Consider the following 21122-nt stretch of genomic DNA (forward strand, 5'->3'; position numbering starts at 1 on the left):
GGCAAAAGCCCAATCATCCTGCATGGTTTTAAAGTAACGTCAAAATTCGAAATTCAACAACAGAGTAGGCTAAATTATCGATCCTCGCGCTCGCTCAAATTGGAGACCAGGCTGCGAGCTACATCAATGAACCATTGCCCATTTGCTAATCCAATACTGAATGTTAATATTACTGAAGTCAAAACGAATTCTATGACCTCAGCACATGGGCAAATAATAGGGCAGTGTCGACTCAAAGGCAATGGAAGAAACAGAGGCGCCTTTGTCTAAATCACAACCACAGAAAGCCAGGAATCATCACTGATTGTGTGTTCAGGAATTCCGAGCTAGTTAGAACACGTGCACAGGGGGGGAGCTGATGTAAACAACCCTGCGCGTCTGGATGTGAGGGGGCCTTGGACCTGGAATCAAGAATAAACACTCCCAGAGCAGAAGGTTGCACAGGGGGAGAGGTGATTTAAAAGAGGGTTGTATATCTCTCAAGGCACAAGACCCAGCTGAACAACACGGCTGCGGGGGTCACCAGAAGTTCGCATTCGCCTAGTTAAGACAAAAAGCTCAATTATTCTGTATTGCTATTAAAGTAACGTTAAAGTCGGAATTTAACAACAGGGTAGGCTAAAGTTATCGATATTCACACCCACTCCAATTAAACCAGGCCACAAGTTACGCCTACTGAACCATCACCATTATTAAGTCAATATGAAATGTTATTTCCATACTTCAATACTTTCGATACAATTCGACCCGAAGCATATGACAATCAGAACCTTCCTAAGTCAAAATTGAATCGCACCCAGACAGGAGCGAATAGTCAATATAAGGTTGAAGAGGGAAGGAAATCAAGAGCACGGCGAACTGCAAACGTAAGCAAAAAGCCGGGAACAACACCAGCCCAGCAACAGCGAGTGGGGCTTCGACAGGCCATAAAGTAGAATAATAACTCCCGGGGTCAGGGGACACAAGAAGAAGCAGGCAGACAAAAACCAGAACTGACTCCAAGGTTCAACCGCCCTCACCTACTCAGGAGTGACGGAAATTAATGAGGCCTTGAATTAACGGCAGGCAACAACAACGGCGAGCAGAGATAGGGTGGGGCAAAGACTGCGGACCATGGAATGCAACTTCGTGTCAGTAAAGCCCTGACAAACAAGTTAAGTAAAAGACATCACAATACATAATATCGCACATAACATCAATGTTAACGCTATTCACCGTAAACTATATTCCGCTTATATAACCATCCAGGCACCAAGGAATACGAATTCCTAGGATCAAGAAACTTACCCCTTAACCTAAGATATCGGAAATAAATTAATAGTAATAAGTATATGCATGAAAAGACAAAGTAAAACTTATGGAAAAGCCAGGATAACGGGATGAATCACCACCAGGTCGAATATAAATACATAATAAAAAAAAAAAAAAACAATGTTAAACCCAGGGTCGGAGAGAAAGGGAGATCCCGGCCGTCTTTGTATCCCCGCAGCGCGGGATAGGAGTGTGTGTACGCTCGGGGAAACACCTACACTTGGGTCGGGAACCACGATGGGAAACGACAGACCTTAGGTTACATACAGAATCATAACTGTGAAATAGTAAGGGACAAATGTTAACTTAAAACTTTTAACCATTTCTTTGTGCGCCGGGTCGGAGAGAGTGTTGCCCCCCCCTCCAGGTTGTGCAACACGAACAAAGACGCCTATGAGACGATTTGTAACGTCTGTGTTTTGGGTTCATGAAGAAGGCCAGACAAGAGATAAATTGCACCCAGACAGAGAGACGACTTCGAGACAATTTGTAACATCTGGTTGTTTGCTCGTGGGTTTTATGGAGGGAGTTGACAACGGAATATACCGTCAGTGATGCACACAAGGACATACGGACACACACATGGACACACCTGCCTACGGACAGATCCTGACACAGCAAAAATCGGAAGCCCCGCCTTGTGGGCGGGATCCAGGGGGATTTTTCAGCATAAAGGAACGGATCCTGAACATTGGAAACCAGTGCGACGGGAGGGTCCACTCAGAAGCTCGACCGAGAGGGTCGACTCAGGAACGAGTGCGACGGGAGGGTCCACTCAGAAGCTCGACCGGGAGGGTCGACTCAGCAGGAGTGCGACGGGAGGGTCCACTCAGAAGCTCGACCGGGAGGGTCGACTCAGCAGGAGTGCGACGGGAGGGTCCACTCAGAAGCTCGACCGGGAGGGTCGACTCAGGAACGAGTGCGACCAGAGCGGGTCCACTCAGGAGTGCGACCAGAGAGTCGACTCAGGAGCGAGGGCGACCAGCGGGTCGACCCAGGAGCGAGCTCGACCGGGAGGGTCGACTCAGGAGCGAGCTGCGACCAGCGGGTCGGCTCGACTCATCTTCAGCTCGTCAATCTCTGCTGCCGCCGGAGATCTCCGCTGCCGCCGGTGGTGAGCGTCGCGACTTGGCGACGATCCAGCGCTGCACGCTACGAGCGAGTTGTGGGCGCCACCTACCGACCGGGTTCCGAACTGCGACAGCGTATCAACAGCCATCCGAGCCAATTCACCACGGTGACAGGAGAGCGCCTGATACGTATGACGCGCACCGCCCCCTCACCACACGACCACCAGGCGTCTGTTTGACATAAAGAATCGACTCCGAACACTGACTATTCAAGACAACTCTTACCACTCAAACACACTCGAACCCATAAGTCATCCGTGGCTGGGAAGGCATCACAACGAGACCGAGTGGTGGCCTCCGTCGTATAAGAGTATTCTTAATTTTTATCTTTAATATTTAGTGGGCTGTACTCTTAATCGCATAAATTCCCAACAGATCCATCAATACGAACTGATTCTTGGCACCTCCTTCCGCCGAGCCACGCTCACGTGGGGAGTGGTGGCCACCGGATCCTTATCAGGTGATCTGGTCCCCAATTAGTAAACTTGGTATAAGATAACGATCTTCGGAAAAGGAGCACCGTCGCAGGCCCTTACTCCGAGCCATTCTGCTGTCAGATAACCTGCCGATGTATCTGTTGAGATTGGTGCCTTTAAGAATAGTAACTGTTTTGATTGTGTTTTTTTTTTCTTTCGCCGTATAATCTTTCAAGTATCCTTCAGTCATAATCGCCGCACGTACTCGCATCCTCTACAGAATATTCAACTGTCCCGTGACCCAAGGTGTTAACAACGTGATAAGGGTTGCGTATGATCAATAAGGAGTGCGGTACTGCGTGAACAATATTGAGTATAATCATTCATTAACGTTAAGGTTTTCTTAGCATAGTATTTGCATGTTTTAACGACTCTCTCTCTCACTAACAACCATCGCGTTATGCGGGATCCATGTGCAGTTGTCAAAGTGAAATCAGACAATCGTTGATGATACTGTATTGATGCCGTATTGACGTTCCGGGATTGAGAGTTCGCATACTATATCATAGTTAAGGTTGAATTAGTAATAAATTGATCAATACAGAAGTGGTTGTGTGATTCTTTCCTGAAATCTATGCATAAGATCTGCTTCTGCGTTGAGATTTGAACTTGGTGACCTTAATAAACACACTAATACATACTCAGTAAATGTTAAAGCGATAACGGGGTGAACCGGGGTCTGGTTATCATAACGACTTGCGTTATCATAATTACACCCACTCGCATAATAATACGATTACCTCTCGAATTGGCATAATTAAAATGTGCGTAATTACATAATTAACATATTTCCGGATAATTACACATTTGGCCAAATTTCATTAATTATTATTATTTCCACTGAATATTCATAACCCACACGTACAACATAATAATTCACCCACGCACGCATACAACATAACAAATTTTCATAACCAACATATACAACAGTGGGGAGGGGAAGGTGGGGAGGGGGCTGGGTGGGGAGGGTGGGGCTGGGTGGGGAGGGTGGGGCTGGGTGGGGAGGAGAGGGTGGGGAGGGGCTGGGTGGGGAGGGTCGGGAGGGGTGGGGCTGGGTGGGGAGGGGCTGGTCACCCCGTGGTGCCCTTAGAAAACTCAACGTTTAACCTACTCGCGCCGGCTTGTGCCCGCCCTCACAGTCGGGCATATTTGCGGAATACACCACGCCGCCGTTGACCCTGGCCATTGACCGAGCAACCCAACGTTCCTACCAGCTCCCTCCGCAGGAATGTGTTGCTCCTTGATTAAATCAGCAAAGTATTGTGGTTCAGTTGTGGCAAGAACTTCGTGTGTAATAAGTGCGACCTTACAATGTAGTCGTTCGGCAACAGGAAGCCAATGCAGCTCAGCAAGCACTGGACAGACACGGTTGGATCTTGAAGTACACGTTACGACATGTGCCAAAGAATGTTGTACACGCTGCAGTTTGTTAATGTTTTTCCCAGACGTCCTGTAGAGTAGTGAGTTGCAATAATGGAGCCTTGTTGATACTATGTTACATGCCACCGTGTGGGCTGTCACAACTCAATAGTAGACTAATGTGTCGCAGAGCCCCCGATATGAAAATTGCTCGACCTGACGAAATTTTGCAGGCGGTGATCAAACGACATATGCTGGTCGAGTATGGTGCCGAGGCTCTTTATACGAGTAGAAAACTGAATACTGGAATCTGCGACCACCACACCTAATCCTCCTACATAGAGGGAATGTAACCGCTACATGCCCAAAAATAATGAGTTCAGGGTACACCGCATTATGGGAAAAACTAAAATCTATATTACCCTCTCACCACAGGCCATCTCTAGGTCCTCCGCTAACCTCCTACTTGAAGCTAAGCCCTCATTAATGATTCCTGAGACTTGGTAAGATTTTGCTGTACATATACACGCAGTCTGTTCTCCTGCAACACGGGTTTTCATGACATGAATTGGACGTAACGCGATGCGAATTAGATACAACGCGATTTAGTGAAGAGAACTACTTCGCACAAGGAGGAATAAGGGGTTGTACGGCTACCTCAGCATTGCACGACACAAGGTGGGATGCTGCTAGATGCTTCTAGATGCTATCCACACGCCTCAGTTTTTGTTCGGCCTGCATACGCATCTCACGTATTATCACGGACTGTTCTTTACCCCATATATTATTTATAGTGACGTGATTTTTTCATAACGCAGTGTTCTTCAGGAACGCAACTCCTGCGTTATAGGAGAATAGACTGATCGTAGAGCTCTCATTACTACAGGCAAATTGGGGCTGCCCCACGCCGAGAGCTGCCCTCTCACCGGACCGGCGAATCTCGGCGAGGAGGGCGGTCGCCACGAGGGCTGCCCCTTCCCGCGTGTCGGCCATCTTGTCCAGCCGCCATCCACGCAGGAGCTTGCCGTGGTGCAGCACCTGCACCGCCACCTCAAGCAGCTCCTGCACAAGCTGGACACAAGCGCACACAAGCATGGACACACACGCACACGCATGAACATGCGCACACATGCATATACAAAAAACAAAGATCCCCCATATAGCCTTTTATCAGACTATTGGGGCAAGTGCTATTAGCGTGCACCTATGAAGGAGGGCACGGCGCACGAAGCGGTGGGTGGCCAGCACCATGGCCGTCTTTCTCTCCCCAGTGATGTTTACACATTGCACCAGGTATTCATTTAAGGCTGAGTCCATCTAGTGGAGGCCTAGGACGAGTTAAAATATTTGTGACTGTTATTGGTCGTGAGTGGGGAACAAACTAGGGTTACCGGGTTTGTAGCATAGAACGCTATCTGCTACACTACTGCTCCCCCCAGGCTACACACACACACACGCACACGAGTGTACACGCCTTACATGCAGGGACGGTCACAATTGATGTGGCATGCTCACCACTCATTTATCTCTCGACGTGCCCTGTCAGGCGAGCCTGCGTTCGATACCGACTGCCCCGACTCAAGGGCAGCGCCCGCTATCGTTAACTTTGGCTTCAGTTCAGTAAAAACAGGTTTTACCATTTTCTGGCAATATTTAATTTGTATTTTATTTTTATTACCGATAGAACCAAGAATAAGTCTACATTATAGACTTGCAGTCCGCTCACTCAGTTTAATAACCATTGCTACAGTCTACATTATAGACTGCCAATACGCTCACCAAGCTTAAAAACCAGGCTACAGTCTACATTATAGACTGCCAGTACACTCACCGAGGTTAAGAACCAGGCTACAGTCTACATTATAGACTGCCAGTACGCTCACTCAGCTTAATAACCATTGCTACAGTCTACATTATAGACTGCCAATATGCTCACCAAGCTTAAAAAAGTCTACAGTCTACATTATAGACTGCCAGTACACTCACCGAGGTTAAGAACCAGGCTACAGTATACATTATAGACTGCCAGTATGCTCACTGAGGCCAAGAACCGGTTACAGTCTACATTATAGACTGCCAGTACGCTCACTGAGGAGGTTACAGTCTACATTATAGACTGCCAGTACGCTCACCGAGGTTAATAACCAGGCTACAGTCTACATTATAGACTGCCAGTACACTCACCCAGCTTAATAACCATTGCTACAGTCTTAATTATAGACTGCCAGTACGCTCACTCCGATTAAGAACCAGGCTACAGTCTACATTAGTTTTTTTACTCCCTTTATTTTTATTTTTCTATCTATTTGACTTTACCGAAAGAACTAAAGAATATAAATAAAACAGGTGTTAAGATGTACAAACACATCTTCTTATTGCTTCATAATTTTAACACTGGCAAAAAGGTCCCGGAGATGTAGCTGCTCAACCCGAGCTGTAAATGCTCTGACACTTGCATTGTCTTTGTGCTGTTCGCCTTTTGGCGTTCTCTGGTCTAGCACTGGTGAGACGAGGCCATAAAAAAGCTGTCTCTTGGGTAGGCCAATCAGTTGCAAAGACAATGCAGATATCATCAGAGCACGATTGTTTGCACATTTTTCCACAAGTACCGTGTGTGGTTAATGCAGACTTGACGCCTTCCAAAATGTTTCTATTTGGTGTTTGAACATCTTAACACCTCCTGTTTTATTGGGTTAAAGCTTATTCTTATCGTTTCACACGGACATATACACTTCTGTGATTTCAGCTTTTAGCTAATTTTGGCAAACAGCTTTTGGAACTCATTTGATTATTTTATCTTTTCTTTCTTCATGTTTAGTTTTCACGAGTTAGCCAACCTCACTTTGAGGTCCTTGATGAAAGGCGTGGTATAAATAGAGTCCTTGTTGCTGTTGTTATTATCTGGCGAGATCTGCCCCATTGTCAGCAATATGATCAAAAGGCGAGGCACGCCATTAGTCGCATTGAGATGGGATGCACGGACAGTTGTGAAACGCGTTTAAATCAGGCCACGAGAACACAAATGAGGTGTGAGTGAGCAGTCCATCTCTGCTTAAATCCCCACTCTCTACATCTGCATCTAAATCACTGCATACTTAACATATTAATGGGAGGTCAAGTACACGTAAATGGAGATGCCCCCATTAACAAGGAATGGACGAAGAAGTGCTATTGCTTATGTCTGGAGGCGATTATCCCTGCAAACGCAACATCAATTATCCTCCAAGGAAAGCCTCGCTGAGCCTTAACACTCCTCTTAAGGAGGGTTCTGCTTTGGGATGTTTGACCAATTCCGTTCATGAATTATTTAGCGTGTGGCAAGAGGAAACTGGAGAACCGGGAGGAAAATCTACCACAAGAATTGCTTTGATATAATATACGCAAAGACAATGCATATATTATATCAAAGCATGTTTGTTTGCATGTTTTACACAAGTACGTGTGGCTAATGCAGACTGTATGCCTCGCATAAGGTATCGATTTGGCGTTTGAACATCTTAACACTTCCTGTTTTATTGCCAGAAAGAGGAAACACATTCTTATTTTTCATCATTTTGGATACTGCCAAAAAGGAATCCCATAGTGGGTCGCAAGTCAAGCCGTGAACGAGCCTTGGGAGGAAATATGGGTTGGATGATTAGTGGCTAGTCCAGACGAATTCACTTTGATTACTGATGGCAAGTTGGCATCCACGCACGGGGCTGACTTTTACGTAGAATTGTGCAAAAAAAGTGAAGGTTCATTTCTGTTCAAACGACCGCGGAATGTTGGCTCCACCAGTGAGAAAGTGGTGGAAAGTCCACATTACCATGACAAGTGGCATTTTAATTCCCGTCATCTGAAATGTCTATTCAGGTGACGCCCAACTTACGACGGCTCGACTTGCATCCCCCCTGCTTTTACGACCTTTCTTATAGTAATTAAGACCCCAGAGTGACGACCAAAAACTCGTATCTAAGACCGCCTAGCGACTGCTATCGACGCCGAGTCGATTGGCGCTGTGCATGATATGCACAGACTCAGCGCCATCAGGCGACGAGTCTGCGTGAGTTATGTGCACACTCGTTGCCAAGCGGCGCTGCTTTGCGCTTCAACCGTATGCGTATGTAGAGGCATCTCTTTCTTGACGCTCTTCACGTAAGTTTTCTTAAAATTTTGAAGACATTTCGCCTTTCGCTACGTCTAAGAAGAGGAATTTCTATGCATGTACAGAAAGGTACTTGAGGATTTTCAAATGTAAGTGTTTGTTTTTACATAATAAATGTTTCGATTTAAAACTTTCGTGACTGCAGGGATTCATCTTCTTGGTTCTTTCGGTAAAGTCACGTAGAAGGGAAGTAATAAAATCATAAAAATAAAACATAATAAAATAATTCTCACGACGTTTCGGCCACAACGCAAGCAGCCGTCCTCAGGTGAAAACCAGGTCCGTCGAGGCGACAGAGTCTGAATGAAACAGCACACGAGCTTGGAGCATATATATAAGCTGGGCGCATTGACAAAGGAATTTGCATATCAAGATGAATTTAGCATATTCATGGGAAATGCAGGAATGTGATTGGTACTGCATATGCATGTGCATTATGCAGGATTAACAGCATCAAAGGGAGCTACAGTTGCTGCTGCTGCTGCAGTTGCTGCTGCTGCTGCTGCAGTTGCTGCTGCTGCTGCAGTTGCTGCTGCTGCTGCAGTTGCTGCTGCTGCTGCAGTTGCTGCTGCTGCTGTAGTTTCTGCTGCTGCTGTTGCTGCTACTGCTGCTGTAGTTGCTGCTGCTGCTGCAGCTGCAGTTGCTGCCTTATCCATTTTTAATATAACACTATGTATTATTCTACCCACCTTAATGTGTATCACACTGCTATATATTTACTATACAATTACGACACCATACATTACTCTGCACACTGCACCATGCCAGTGAGTGGAACGCGGTCTGAAAGTCACCGTAAACGTGAACACAATCAGTTAAGATCCGAAATGGTTTATTACGTCCTTCCAATGATTGCTAAGCCAGAATCCATCTTCTCGGTTAAAATTGTCTCTGTGTTTGTATATGTGGATCGCCTCATGAACGAATCTCTCATGATAGCCAGATGGCTTGCAGAGAACCTCTGTCTTGGAGAAGTCAATGTCATGTGAGCCCACTGAGTTGTAACAGTGATCTGCCACGGCTGAGGTGTTTGTCCTACCGTGTTTCAGGTCTGCTTTATGTTCACGGATGCGGTCCGAGACATGTCGTTTGGTTTCCCCAATGTAACTGCTACCACAGAGGCAACTTAGTTTGTAGACGCCAGGGTACTGTATGTCTGGAACCACATCTTTTACAGACGGTACCAGATCACGGATTTTATGTACTGTGTTGAATCGGACCTGGATCTTGTGTTTAATCAGGATTTTGGAGATCTTTTTTGTGACCCCAGCAATGTAGGGTAAGGTGATGGTCTTGAAAGGCTCCTCAACAGGATCCTTCTTGATGGTTGGAGTGATGGCTTTGCGGATTGTGTAGTCGGAGTAACCATTAGCCTTAAGAGCTTGGCGTACGTGTTTGAGTTCACTGGAAATGTGTTCCTGGTCGGAGATGCATTGGGCTCTATGATATAGAGTCTTGATGAGGGAATTCTTCTGGGATGGATGGTGGTGGGAATCCGGTTTTAGGTAAGCATCCGTATGGGTGGCTTTCCTGTAGACAGAGTGGCTCATTGAACCATCAGGTCTCCTTTTGATTAGGACATCCAAAAAGGGTAGCTTGCCATCTTTTTCGACTTCCATGGTGAATCTGATGGCTGGGTGTATGGAATTGATGTGGTCGAGAAATTGGTCTAGAGCAGGCCGGCCATGTGGCCAGATGACAAAAGTGTCATCTACGTACCTCTTCCATAAGGTCGGGCGTAGAGTGGCAGTCTGGATGGCGTCCGTCTCAAATTTCTCCATGAAGATGTTGGCTACAACCGGAGATAGGGGGGAGCCCATTGGGGTGCCCTCAGTTTGCTTGTAGAAAGTTCCATTCCAGGTGAAGTATGTATTGGTTAAGCAGTGTCTCACCAGGGGGGGTACCCCAGCATTCAGTCCTTGATGAACCAAGTCTTCAATGATTGCGATGGTGTCAGGTACAGGAACCTTGGTGAATAAGGAAACCACATCAAAACTGACAAGCAGGTCGTCTGGGGACAGGGCAATCCCCTTGATTGTCGATACCAGGTCAGTAGAGTTTAGTACCGCAGAGGTGGTTTTTCCAGTGAAAGGCCGTAGGATTTCAGACAAAAAACGAGCCAATTTATAGGTGGGGGAGTTGATAGTTGAGACAATGGGACAAAGAGGTGTATCTTCTTTATGTATCTTTGGCAAGCCGTATAATCTTGGTGGCCTGGCTGCAGAAGGTTTCAACGAGAACTGTTTGGTCTGATCAATTAATGCGGTTGAATCAGAAATGATTTTGTTGGTTTTAGTGACGAGGCTGTTGGTGGGGTCTCTTTTTATTTTTGTATAGCTGCCATCGTTGAGTAGTTCTTGAATTTTGTTGTTGTATTCTATTTTGTCCATGATGACAGTGGCATTGCCTTTGTCGGCTGAGAGGATGACAATGTCATCCCTCTTTTTTAATTGAGCTAATTCAAAACGCTCATCTTTGCTGATGTTGCTAGCTGGCATCTTAGCGTTTTTGAGGGTTGCAGAGATTTCAGATCTTGCTACGTCTGCAGCGATGTGACTCAAGCCCTTGAGAGCTACATCTACTCGAGCAATTATATCATTAACTGGTATGTGTCTAGGTGTGACTGCAAAGTTTAGTCCTTTAGCTAAAACGGATTTCAGACCTTCAGAAATAGAACTGTTACTGCGATTAATTACGACTTTGTTAACATCTAGCTTTTCAATGTGTGGGTCCGGTTTCTTGTTTGAGAGGCGGTTGAATTTGGAAATCAAGTTTTCCTTACATTTAGTCGACATAGCGGCAGCAGAAGAGGCAGTCATTTTTTCTACATGTTCCCAATCCGATGTGGACATTGTTGCACTCAAAGATAAGTGTGATTTGTAGAGTGTCTTGTCTAACTGATCTAGTTCGGTGCGCGTAAGTCTGATTTTCTCTGAGATGAGAGCTAAGCTCGTTCTAGACAGAATTCGTTTCGCATTAGAAGAAGTTACAGCAGCAGATGTTAGTGTAAATGCGTTTGGTATTACCTTAGAGTCGCGGCATCTCTTCAGAAAGGTGAGAGACTCGATTAGCTGAGCCTTCTTATCACGGAGCTTGTTGAAGGATCTCAAAGTTATGTGGAAACCCTCCCCGTAGAGGCGGTTAAATTTCGATTTAAAACTTTCGTGACTGCAGGGATTCATCTTCTTGGTTCTTTCGGTAAAGTCACGTAGAAGGGAAGTAATAAAATAATAAAAATAAAACATAATAAAATAATTCTCACGACGTTTCGGCCACAACGCAAGCAGCCGTCCTCAGGTGAAAACCAGGTCCGTCGAGGCGACAGAGTCTGAATGAAACAGCACACGAGCTTGGAGCATATATATAAGCTGGGCGCATTGACAAAGGAATTTGCATATCAAGATGAATTTAGCATATTCATGGGAAATGCAGGAATGTGATTGGTACTGCATATGCATGTGCATTATGCAGGATTAACAGCATCAAAGGGAGCTACAGTTGCTGCTGCTGCTGCAGTTGCTGCTGCTGCTGCTGCAGTTGCTGCTGCTGCTGCAGTTGCTGCTGCTGCTGCAGTTGCTGCTGCTGCTGCAGTTGCTGCTGCTGCTGTAGTTTCTGCTGCTGCTGCTGTTGCTGCTACTGCTGCTGTAGTTGCTGCTGCTGCTGCTGCAGTTGCTGCTGCTGCTGCAGTTGCTGCCTTATCCATTTTTAATATAACACTATGTATTATTCTACCCACCTTAATGTGTATCACACTGCTATATATTTACTATACAATTACGACACCATACATTACTCTGCACACTGCACCATGCCAGTGAGTGGAACGCGGTCTGAAAGTCACCGTAAACGTGAACACAATCAGTTAAGATCCGAAATGGTTTATTACGTCCTTCCAATGATTGCTAAGCCAGAATCCATCTTCTCGGTTAAAATTGTCTCTGTGTTTGTATATGTGGATCGCCTCATGAACGAATCTCTCATGATAGCCAGATGGCTTGCAGAGAACCTCTGTCTTGGAGAAGTCAATGTCATGTGAGCCCACTGAGTTGTAACAGTGATCTGCCACGGCTGAGGTGTTTGTCCTACCGTGTTTCAGGTCTGCTTTATGTTCACGGATGCGGTCCGAGACATGTCGTTTGGTTTCCCCAATGTAACTGCTACCACAGAGGCAACTTAGTTTGTAGACGCCAGGGTACTGTATGTCTAGAACCACATCTTTTACAGACGGTACCAGATCACGGATTTTATGTACTGTGTTGAATCGGACCTGGATCTTGTGTTTAATCAGGATTTTGGAGATCTTTTTTGTGACCCCAGCAATGTAGGGTAAGGTGATGGTCTTGAAAGGCTCCTCAACAGGATCCTTCTTGATGGTTGGAGTGATGGCTTTGCGGATTGTGTAGTCGGAGTAACCATTAGCCTTAAGAGCTTGGCGTACGTGTTTGAGTTCACTGGAAATGTGTTCCTGGTCGGAGATGCATTGGGCTCTATGATATAGAGTCTTGATGAGGGAATTCTTCTGGGATGGATGGTGGTGGGAATCCGGTTTTAGGTAAGCATCCGTATGGGTGGCTTTCCTGTAGACAGAGTGGCTCATTGAACCATCAGGTCTCCTTTTGATTAGGACATCCAAAAAGGGTAGCTTGCCATCTTTTTCGACTTCCATGGTGAATCTGATGGCTGGGTGTATGGCAATGCCACTGTCATCATGGACAAAATAGAATACAACAACAAAATTCAAGAACTACTCAACGATGGCAGCTATACAAAAATAAAAAGAGACCCCACCAACAGCCTCGTCACTAAAACCAACAAAATCATTTCTGATTCAACCGCATTAATTGATCAGACCAAACAGTTCTCGTTGAAACCTTCTGCAGCCAGGCCACCAAGATTATACGGCTTGCCAAAGATACATAAAGAAGATACACCTCTTCGTCCCATTGTCTCAACTATCAACTCCCCCACCTATAAATTGGCTCGTTTTTTGTCTGAAATCCTACGGCCTTTCACTGGAAAAACCACCTCTGCGGTACTAAACTCTACTGACCTGGTATCGACAATCAAGGGGATTGCCCTGTCCCCAGACGACCTGCTTGTCAGTTTTGATGTGGTTTCCTTATTCACCAAGGTTCCTGTACCTGACACCATCGCAATCATTGAAGACTTGGTTCATCAAGGACTGAATGCTGGGGTACCCCCCCTGGTGAGACACTGCTTAACCAATACATACTTCACCTGGAATGGAACTTTCTACAAGCAAACTGAGGGCACCCCAATGGGCTCCCCCCTATCTCCGGTTGTAGCCAACATCTTCATGGAGAAATTTGAGACGGACGCCATCCAGACTGCCACTCTACGCCCGACCTTATGGAAGAGGTACGTAGATGACACTTTTGTCATCTGGCCACATGGCCGGCCTGCTCTAGACCAATTTCTCGACCACATCAATTCCATACACCCAGCCATCAGATTCACCATGGAAGTCGAAAAAGATGGCAAGCTACCCTTTTTGGATGTCCTAATCAAAAGGAGACCTGATGGTTCAATGAGCCACTCTGTCTACAGGAAAGCCACCCATACGGATGCTTACCTAAAACCGGATTCCCACCACCATCCATCCCAGAAGAATTCCCTCATCAAGACTCTATATCATAGAGCCCAATGCATCTCCGACCAGGAACACATTTCCAGTGAACTCAAACACGTACGCCAAGCTCTTAAGGCTAATGGTTACTCCGACTACACAATCCGCAAAGCCATCACTCCAACCATCAAGAAGGATCCTGTTGAGGAGCCTTTCAAGACCATCACCTTACCCTACATTGCTGGGGTCACAAAAAAGATCTCCAAAATCCTGATTAAACACAAGATCCAGGTCCGATTCAACACAGTACATAAAATCCGTGATCTGGTACCGTCTGTAAAAGATGTGGTTCTAGACATACAGTACCCTGGCGTCTACAAACTAAGTTTCCTCTGTGGTAGCAGTTACATTGGGGAAACCAAACGACATGTCTCGGACCGCATCCGTGAACATAAAGCAGACCTGAAACACGGTAGGACAAACACCTCAGCCGTGGCAGATCACTGTTACAACTCAGTGGGCTCACATGACATTGACTTCTCCAAGACAGAGGTTCTCTGCAAGCCATCTGGCTATCATGAGAGATTCGTTCATGAGGCGATCCACATATACAAACACAGAGACAATTTTAACCGAGAAGATGGATTCTGGCTTAGCAATCATTGGAAGGACGTAATAAACCATTTCGGATCTTAACTGATTGTGTTCACGTTTACGGTGACTTTCAGACCGCGTTCCACTCACTGGCATGGTGCAGTGTGCAGAGTAATGTATGGTGTCGTAATTGTATAGTAAATATATAGCAGTGTGATACACATTAAGGTGGGTAGAATAATACATAGTGTTATATTAAAAATGGATAAGGCAGCAACTGCAGCAGCAGCAGCAACTGCAGCAGCAGCAGCAGCAACTACAGCAGCAGTAGCAGCAACAGCAGCAGCAGAAACTACAGCAGCAGCAGCAACTGCAGCAGCAGCAGCAACTGCAGCAGCAGCAGCAACTGCAGCAGCAGCAGCAACTGCAGCAGCAGCAGCAGCAACTGCAGCAGCAGCAGCAACTGTAGCTCCCTTTGATGCTGTTAATCCTGCATAATGCACATGCATATGCAGTACCAATCACATTCCTGCATTTCCCATGAATATGCTAAATTCATCTTGATATGCAAATTCCTTTGTCAATGCGCCCAGCTTATATATATGCTCCAAGCTCGTGTGCTGTTTCATTCAGACTCTGTCGCCTCGACGGACCTGGTTTTCACCTGAGGACGGCTGCTTGCGTTGTGGCCGAAACGTCGTGAGAATTATTTTATTATGTTTTATTTTTATTATTTTATTACTTCCCTTCTACGTGACTTTACCGAAAGAACCAAGAAGATGAATCCCTGCAGTCACGAAAGTTTTAAATCGAAATTTAACCGCCTCTACGGGGAGGGTTTCCACATAACTTTGAGATCCTTCAACAAGCTCCGTGATAAGAAGGCTCAGCTAATCGAGCCTCTCACCTTTCTGAAGAGATGCCGCGACTCTAAGGTAATACCAAACGCATTTACACTAACATCTGCTGCTGTAACTTCTTCTAATGCGAAACGAATTCTGTCTAGAACGAGCTTAGCTCTCATCTCAGAGAAAATCAGACTTACGCGCACCGAACTAGATCAGTTAGACAAGACACTCTACAAATCACACTTATCTTTGAGTGCAACAATGTCCACATCGGATTGGGAACATGTAGAAAAAATGGCTGCCTCTTCTGCTGCCGCTATGTCGACTAAATGTAAGGAAAACTTGATTTCCAAATTCAACCGCCTCTCAAACAAGAAACCGGACCCACACATTGAAAAGCTAGATGTTAACAAAGTCGTAATTAATCGCAGTAACAGTTCTATTTCTGAAGGTCTGAAATCCGTTTTAGCTAAAGGACTAAACTTTGCAGTCACACCTAGACACATACCAGTTAATGATATAATTGCTCGAGTAGATGTAGCTCTCAAGGGCTTGAGTCACATCGCTGCAGACGTAGCAAGATCTGAAATCTCTGCAACCCTCAAAAACGCTAAGATGCCAGCTAGCAACATCAGCAAAGATGAGCGTTTTGAATTAGCTCAATTAAAAAAGAGGGATGACATTGTCATCCTCTCAGCCGACAAAGGCAATGCCACTGTCATCATGGACAAAATAGAATACAACAACAAAATTCAAGAACTACTCAACGATGGCAGCTATACAAAAATAAAAAGAGACCCCACCAACAGCCTCGTCACTAAAACCAACAAAATCATTTCTGATTCAACCGCATTAATTGATCAGACCAAACAGTTCTCGTTGAAACCTTCTGCAGCCAGGCCACCAAGATTATACGGCTTGCCAAAGATACATAAAGAAGATACACCTCTTCGTCCCATTGTCTCAACTATCAACTCCCCCACCTATAAATTGGCTCGTTTTTTGTCTGAAATCCTATGGCCTTTCACTGGAAAAACCACCTCTGCGGTACTAAACTCTACTGACCTGGTATCGACAATCAAGGGGATTGCCCTGTCCCCAGACGACCTGCTTGTCAGTTTTGATGTGGTTTCCTTATTCACCAAGGTTCCTGTACCTGACACCATCGCAATCATTGAAGACTTGGTTCATCAAGGACTGAATGCTGGGGTACCCCCCTGGTGAGACACTGCTTAACCAATACATACTTCACCTGGAATGGAACTTTCTACAAGCAAACTGAGGGCACCCCAATGGGCTCCCCCCTATCTCCGGTTGTAGCCAACATCTTCATGGAGAAATTTGAGACGGACGCCATCCAGACTGCCACTCTACGCCCGACCTTATGGAAGAGGTACGTAGATGACACTTTTGTCATCTGGCCACATGGCCGGCCTGCTCTAGACCAATTTCTCAACCACATCAATTCCATACACCCAGCCATCAGATTCACCATGGAAGTCGAAAAAGATGGCAAGCTACCCTTTTTGGATGTCCTAATCAAAAGGAGACCTGATGGTTCAATGAGCCACTCTGTCTACAGGAAAGCCACCCATACGGATGCTTACCTAAAACCGGATTCCCACCACCATCCATCCCAGAAGAATTCCCTCATCAAGACTCTATATCATAGAGCCCAATGCATCTCCGACCAGGAACACATTTCCAGTGAACTCAAACACGTACGCCAAGCTCTTAAGGCTAATGGTTACTCCGACTACACAATCCGCAAAGCCATCACTCCAACCATCAAGAAGGATCCTGTTGAGGAGCCTTTCAAGACCATCACCTTACCCTACATTGCTGGGGTCACAAAAAAGATCTCCAAAATCCTGATTAAACACAAGATCCAGGTCCGATTCAACACAGTACATAAAATCCGTGATCTGGTACCGTCTGTAAAAGATGTGGTTCCAGACATACAGTACCCTGGCGTCTACAAACTAAGTTGCCTCTGTGGTAGCAGTTACATTGGGGAAACCAAACGACATGTCTCGGACCGCATCCGTGAACATAAAGCAGACCTGAAACACGGTAGGACAAACACCTCAGCCGTGGCAGATCACTGTTACAACTCAGTGGGCTCACATGACATTGACTTCTCCAAGACAGAGGTTCTCTGCAAGCCATCTGGCTATCATGAGAGATTCGTTCATGAGGCGATCCACATATACAAACACAGAGACAATTTTAACCGAGAAGATGGATTCTGGCTTAGCAATCATTGGAAGGACGTAATAAACCATTTCGGATCTTAACTGATTGTGTTCACGTTTACGGTGACTTTCAGACCGCGTTCCACTCACTGGCATAGTGCAGTGTGCAGAGTAATGTATGGTGTCGTAATTGTATAGTAAATATATAGCAGTGTGATACACAATAAGGTGGGTAGAATAATACATAGTGTTATATTAAAAATGGATAAGGCAGCAACTGCAGCAGCAGCAGCAACTGCAGCAGCAGCAGCAACTACAGCAGCAGTAGCAGCAACAGCAGCAGCAGAAACTACAGCAGCAGCAGCAACTGCAGCAGCAGCAGCAACTGCAGCAGCAGCAGCAACTGCAGCAGCAGCAGCAACTGCAGCAGCAGCAGCAACTGCAGCAGCAGCAGCAGCAACTGTAGCTCCCTTTGATGCTGTTAATCCTGCATAATGCACATGCATATGCAGTACCAATCACATTCCTGCATTTCCCATGAATATGCTAAATTCATCTTGATATGCAAATTCCTTTGTCAATGCGCCCAGCTTATATATATGCTCCAAGCTCGTGTGCTGTTTCATTCAGACTCTGTCGCCTCGACGGACCTGGTTTTCACCTGAGGACGGCTGCTTGCGTTGTGGCCGAAACGTCGTGAGAATTATTTTATTATGTTTTATTTTTATTATTTTATTACTTCCCTTCTACGTGACTTTACCGAAAGAACCAAGAAGATAATAAATGTTTGTAAAAGTTATGTTAAGTTACGATACATGTTTGTTCGGGTTATTTTAATTTATTTTCGTGGTCAATTTTGGTATTTTTATGGTATGTAAGGGGTTTCCAGGAACGGAAGCCCAATGTATAACATTGAGCCCTATGGGAAATAAGGATTCGACTTACGACGCCTCGACTTGCGACCATCGTACAGGAACCAATTAGGTCGTTGGTGCGAGGGTTGCCTGTATGTAATTAATGATTCATCACCTCCAAAGCTATTATAATGTTTTTATTTAACAGATAAAGCCCATTAAACTATGTAGCTTTTTTTCAGAAGCGACTTGGCCACAAATGATAGCTGGACGAAGTGGCTTATCAAGTATGTGGACATTTATAGCAGCCAAATACTCTAAAACTTTCTACAACACTCCAAAAGTCTGCACAAATGCGTTAAAAAGCCCACTTGCTGTAATGCATTCCCCTGGCCACCTAAAAGCATCAAAGGGTTTTAGAGTTTCACAAATCCTGCTGGGTTCAATTATTTGTGGCTAGATCGCTTCTGAAAAAGAGCTATATAGCTTAGCGGGCCTTACCTGGTAAAATAAAAAAATAACTGTTGCCACCTTTGCGTTGGACCACAGGTGTGTGAGTGTGTGACGATGATGATGATAATTATGAGCAGTTGGCTGTCCTCACCTGGTGGACCTGCTGACTGGCGACGCCTCCGTTCCTCTCGCCCACCATCCAGCAGAGAGCAGCGGCCTGCTCCTCCGCTCCTCCCCGCAGCACAGATGCCACGAACCTCACGAACCGCTCCTGACACACGCACTCTGCTCCCGCTAAAACGCACACGCACACAAAGACCCCCTGTAAAGCCGTAGACTGTCAGTGGAAATGCTGTAAGCGAGCACCTATTAAGACCAGCATGGCAGACAAGGCTGTGAGGGTGGTGTACGTCTGCGCCATGCCTGTACCGGTCTCCCCAGCACTGATGTTTACACACCAAGCACTTCATTTAAGGCTGAGTAGACCCTCGGGGAAGCCCAGGACTGGTTCATGTATCACTTGCCACCGATAGTAGCCGTGGCTGGAAATAGTCACACACCTGTGCTCCTGCCCCGACTGGAGATTTGTGAAGAAGAGCTTTATAGCTCATCAGATTCCTCCAGTATAAATACATATTCTGATTCTGAACTCGGAATGCCGGATTCGTAGAGCAGTACAAGAACTGAATAGACCAGGATACAGTCTCATTCGCAAGAGCGACCTGGGAAGAAGACAATCCTGAGAAAAACACACAACAGGTGGAGGCAATCTCAGGCACTGGGGCGTGCCCACCTGTGTTGGGATGCGTGAGCAGGTGGAGAAGGAGCAGGAAGAGGAGGTGTTAACCTGCTGGGGCGGGTTTCTTCAGGGTGGGGTCGTACGCGTGGCTCATTCCCCGGAACAGGCTCAGCAGCAGCACCTCCGGCAGCGCGGGTTGCACGAATTGCTGTCACGGCCGGCACGTAAAACGTTAGGACACAAAAAAACACACGGCTATCATCATTTGCCGGGCAGTGGTGGGTCACGCCAGTAATCCAGCACTGTGAAGGTGAGGGTTGGTGGATCGCACAAATGTTGTCGACCTCCCTTCCCGTGGGTGTCGGTGAGGTGTCATACCCTGGCTCGCCAGAAGGCGGCAAAAATGTGGATTCCACCTGATCCATATGTATGGCATAGAGTAGTCTTCTAAATTGCAAGGCCAGCGGGCCACTGGCAGTCCCCGGTGGCCTTGAGTGCAGCCCGTAACAATACACAAATGTGAAAACACCCCATTGTGCTGTCAAACACAATGGTGTCAAATGTGTGGCGGCCCTCACTGATGATGTTTTATCGGCGAAAGTGGCCGACCTCTGAAAATTCGTGAATAACACTGGGCTAGATAGTTGCCCCCTTGCATGCGTCGGTTTTTTTTCGGGGTGCTCTGGGTTCCTTCAACATGTAAACACCCATGAATTGGCCAGTAACACCTTAATATATAGAGGAACGTAGAGCTTGGGCAATTGTTGGTACCGACTTAATGCGTGGCTGCCTTCCTGCGTGTTTGTGGTTTCTTGCGCCTCTGAGTTGTCCTCTCTCCTCGAGCGAATACTGTGAGACACGTTGCAAGTTTAAATTATTATTCATTCTACTCCAGCTGTAATAAGTATTGTAACTGTATGCTTTAAAACAGTTGAGTATATTGCTCCTGATTGTACATGTAGAGCCTTGTCAGTCAACAGCAGGCCAAAACGTCTTCCCAATGAGTGCATCGTGGTGGTTATTTTGTCCATACTTCACCACACGGGTCGGCGTGGGTGAGTGTGAGTGGGAACCATAGACGTGGCAGCATTTGTGGTACATTACAATGGATTTTACTGCACTGGCCTCTGCTGCTCATCACGTAGCCCTGCAGCCTATGTACGTGTGGAGCCAACCGTGTGCATCGGAGATTGCTCTGCATGGTCACCCATCCAAGCACTATCCAAGCTCAAGTCTGCGTAGCTTAAGTCATCTGACGACATCAGACTTCTGATCATGCAACAACAGCCTCCAATGAGCAGTCGCACCTCCGACTGGCACGGTTGGCTATGTCCGGTGCGAAAGAAGTTCAACATAATCCACATACAGCAGTCGCAGCCGCCGCTGGCTACCAAATTGACAGCATGCCTGGCTTGTGCCAGGCTAGGTG

The 21122-nt window shown here is 46.2% G+C and overlaps 1 protein-coding gene across 1 annotated transcript in view; it reads right to left on the reverse strand.

The window, feature by feature from the left end:
- The window catches only part of LOC133340774 (MTOR-associated protein MEAK7-like), a 40646-nt gene extending 20152 nt beyond the window's left edge, over positions 1-20494 (reverse strand). Inside the window, exons 1-4 of the mRNA XM_061549160.1 lie at positions 20465-20494; positions 19802-19901; positions 19106-19248; positions 5203-5347 (exon numbers count right to left, since the gene is read on the reverse strand). Of these exons, the coding sequence (XP_061405144.1) occupies positions 5203-5347; positions 19106-19248; positions 19802-19847 (334 nt within the window). The 5' untranslated portion in view covers positions 19848-19901; positions 20465-20494. The remainder of the gene's footprint in view (positions 1-5202; positions 5348-19105; positions 19249-19801; positions 19902-20464) is intronic.
- Between the last annotated feature and the right edge of the window lie 628 nt (positions 20495-21122).

This window comes from Lethenteron reissneri, chromosome 10, assembly GCF_015708825.2.
Source record: "Lethenteron reissneri isolate LAM-NWPU_2019-01 chromosome 10, ASM1570882v1, whole genome shotgun sequence".
NCBI classification, from domain to species: domain Eukaryota; kingdom Metazoa; phylum Chordata; class Hyperoartia; order Petromyzontiformes; family Petromyzontidae; genus Lethenteron; species Lethenteron reissneri.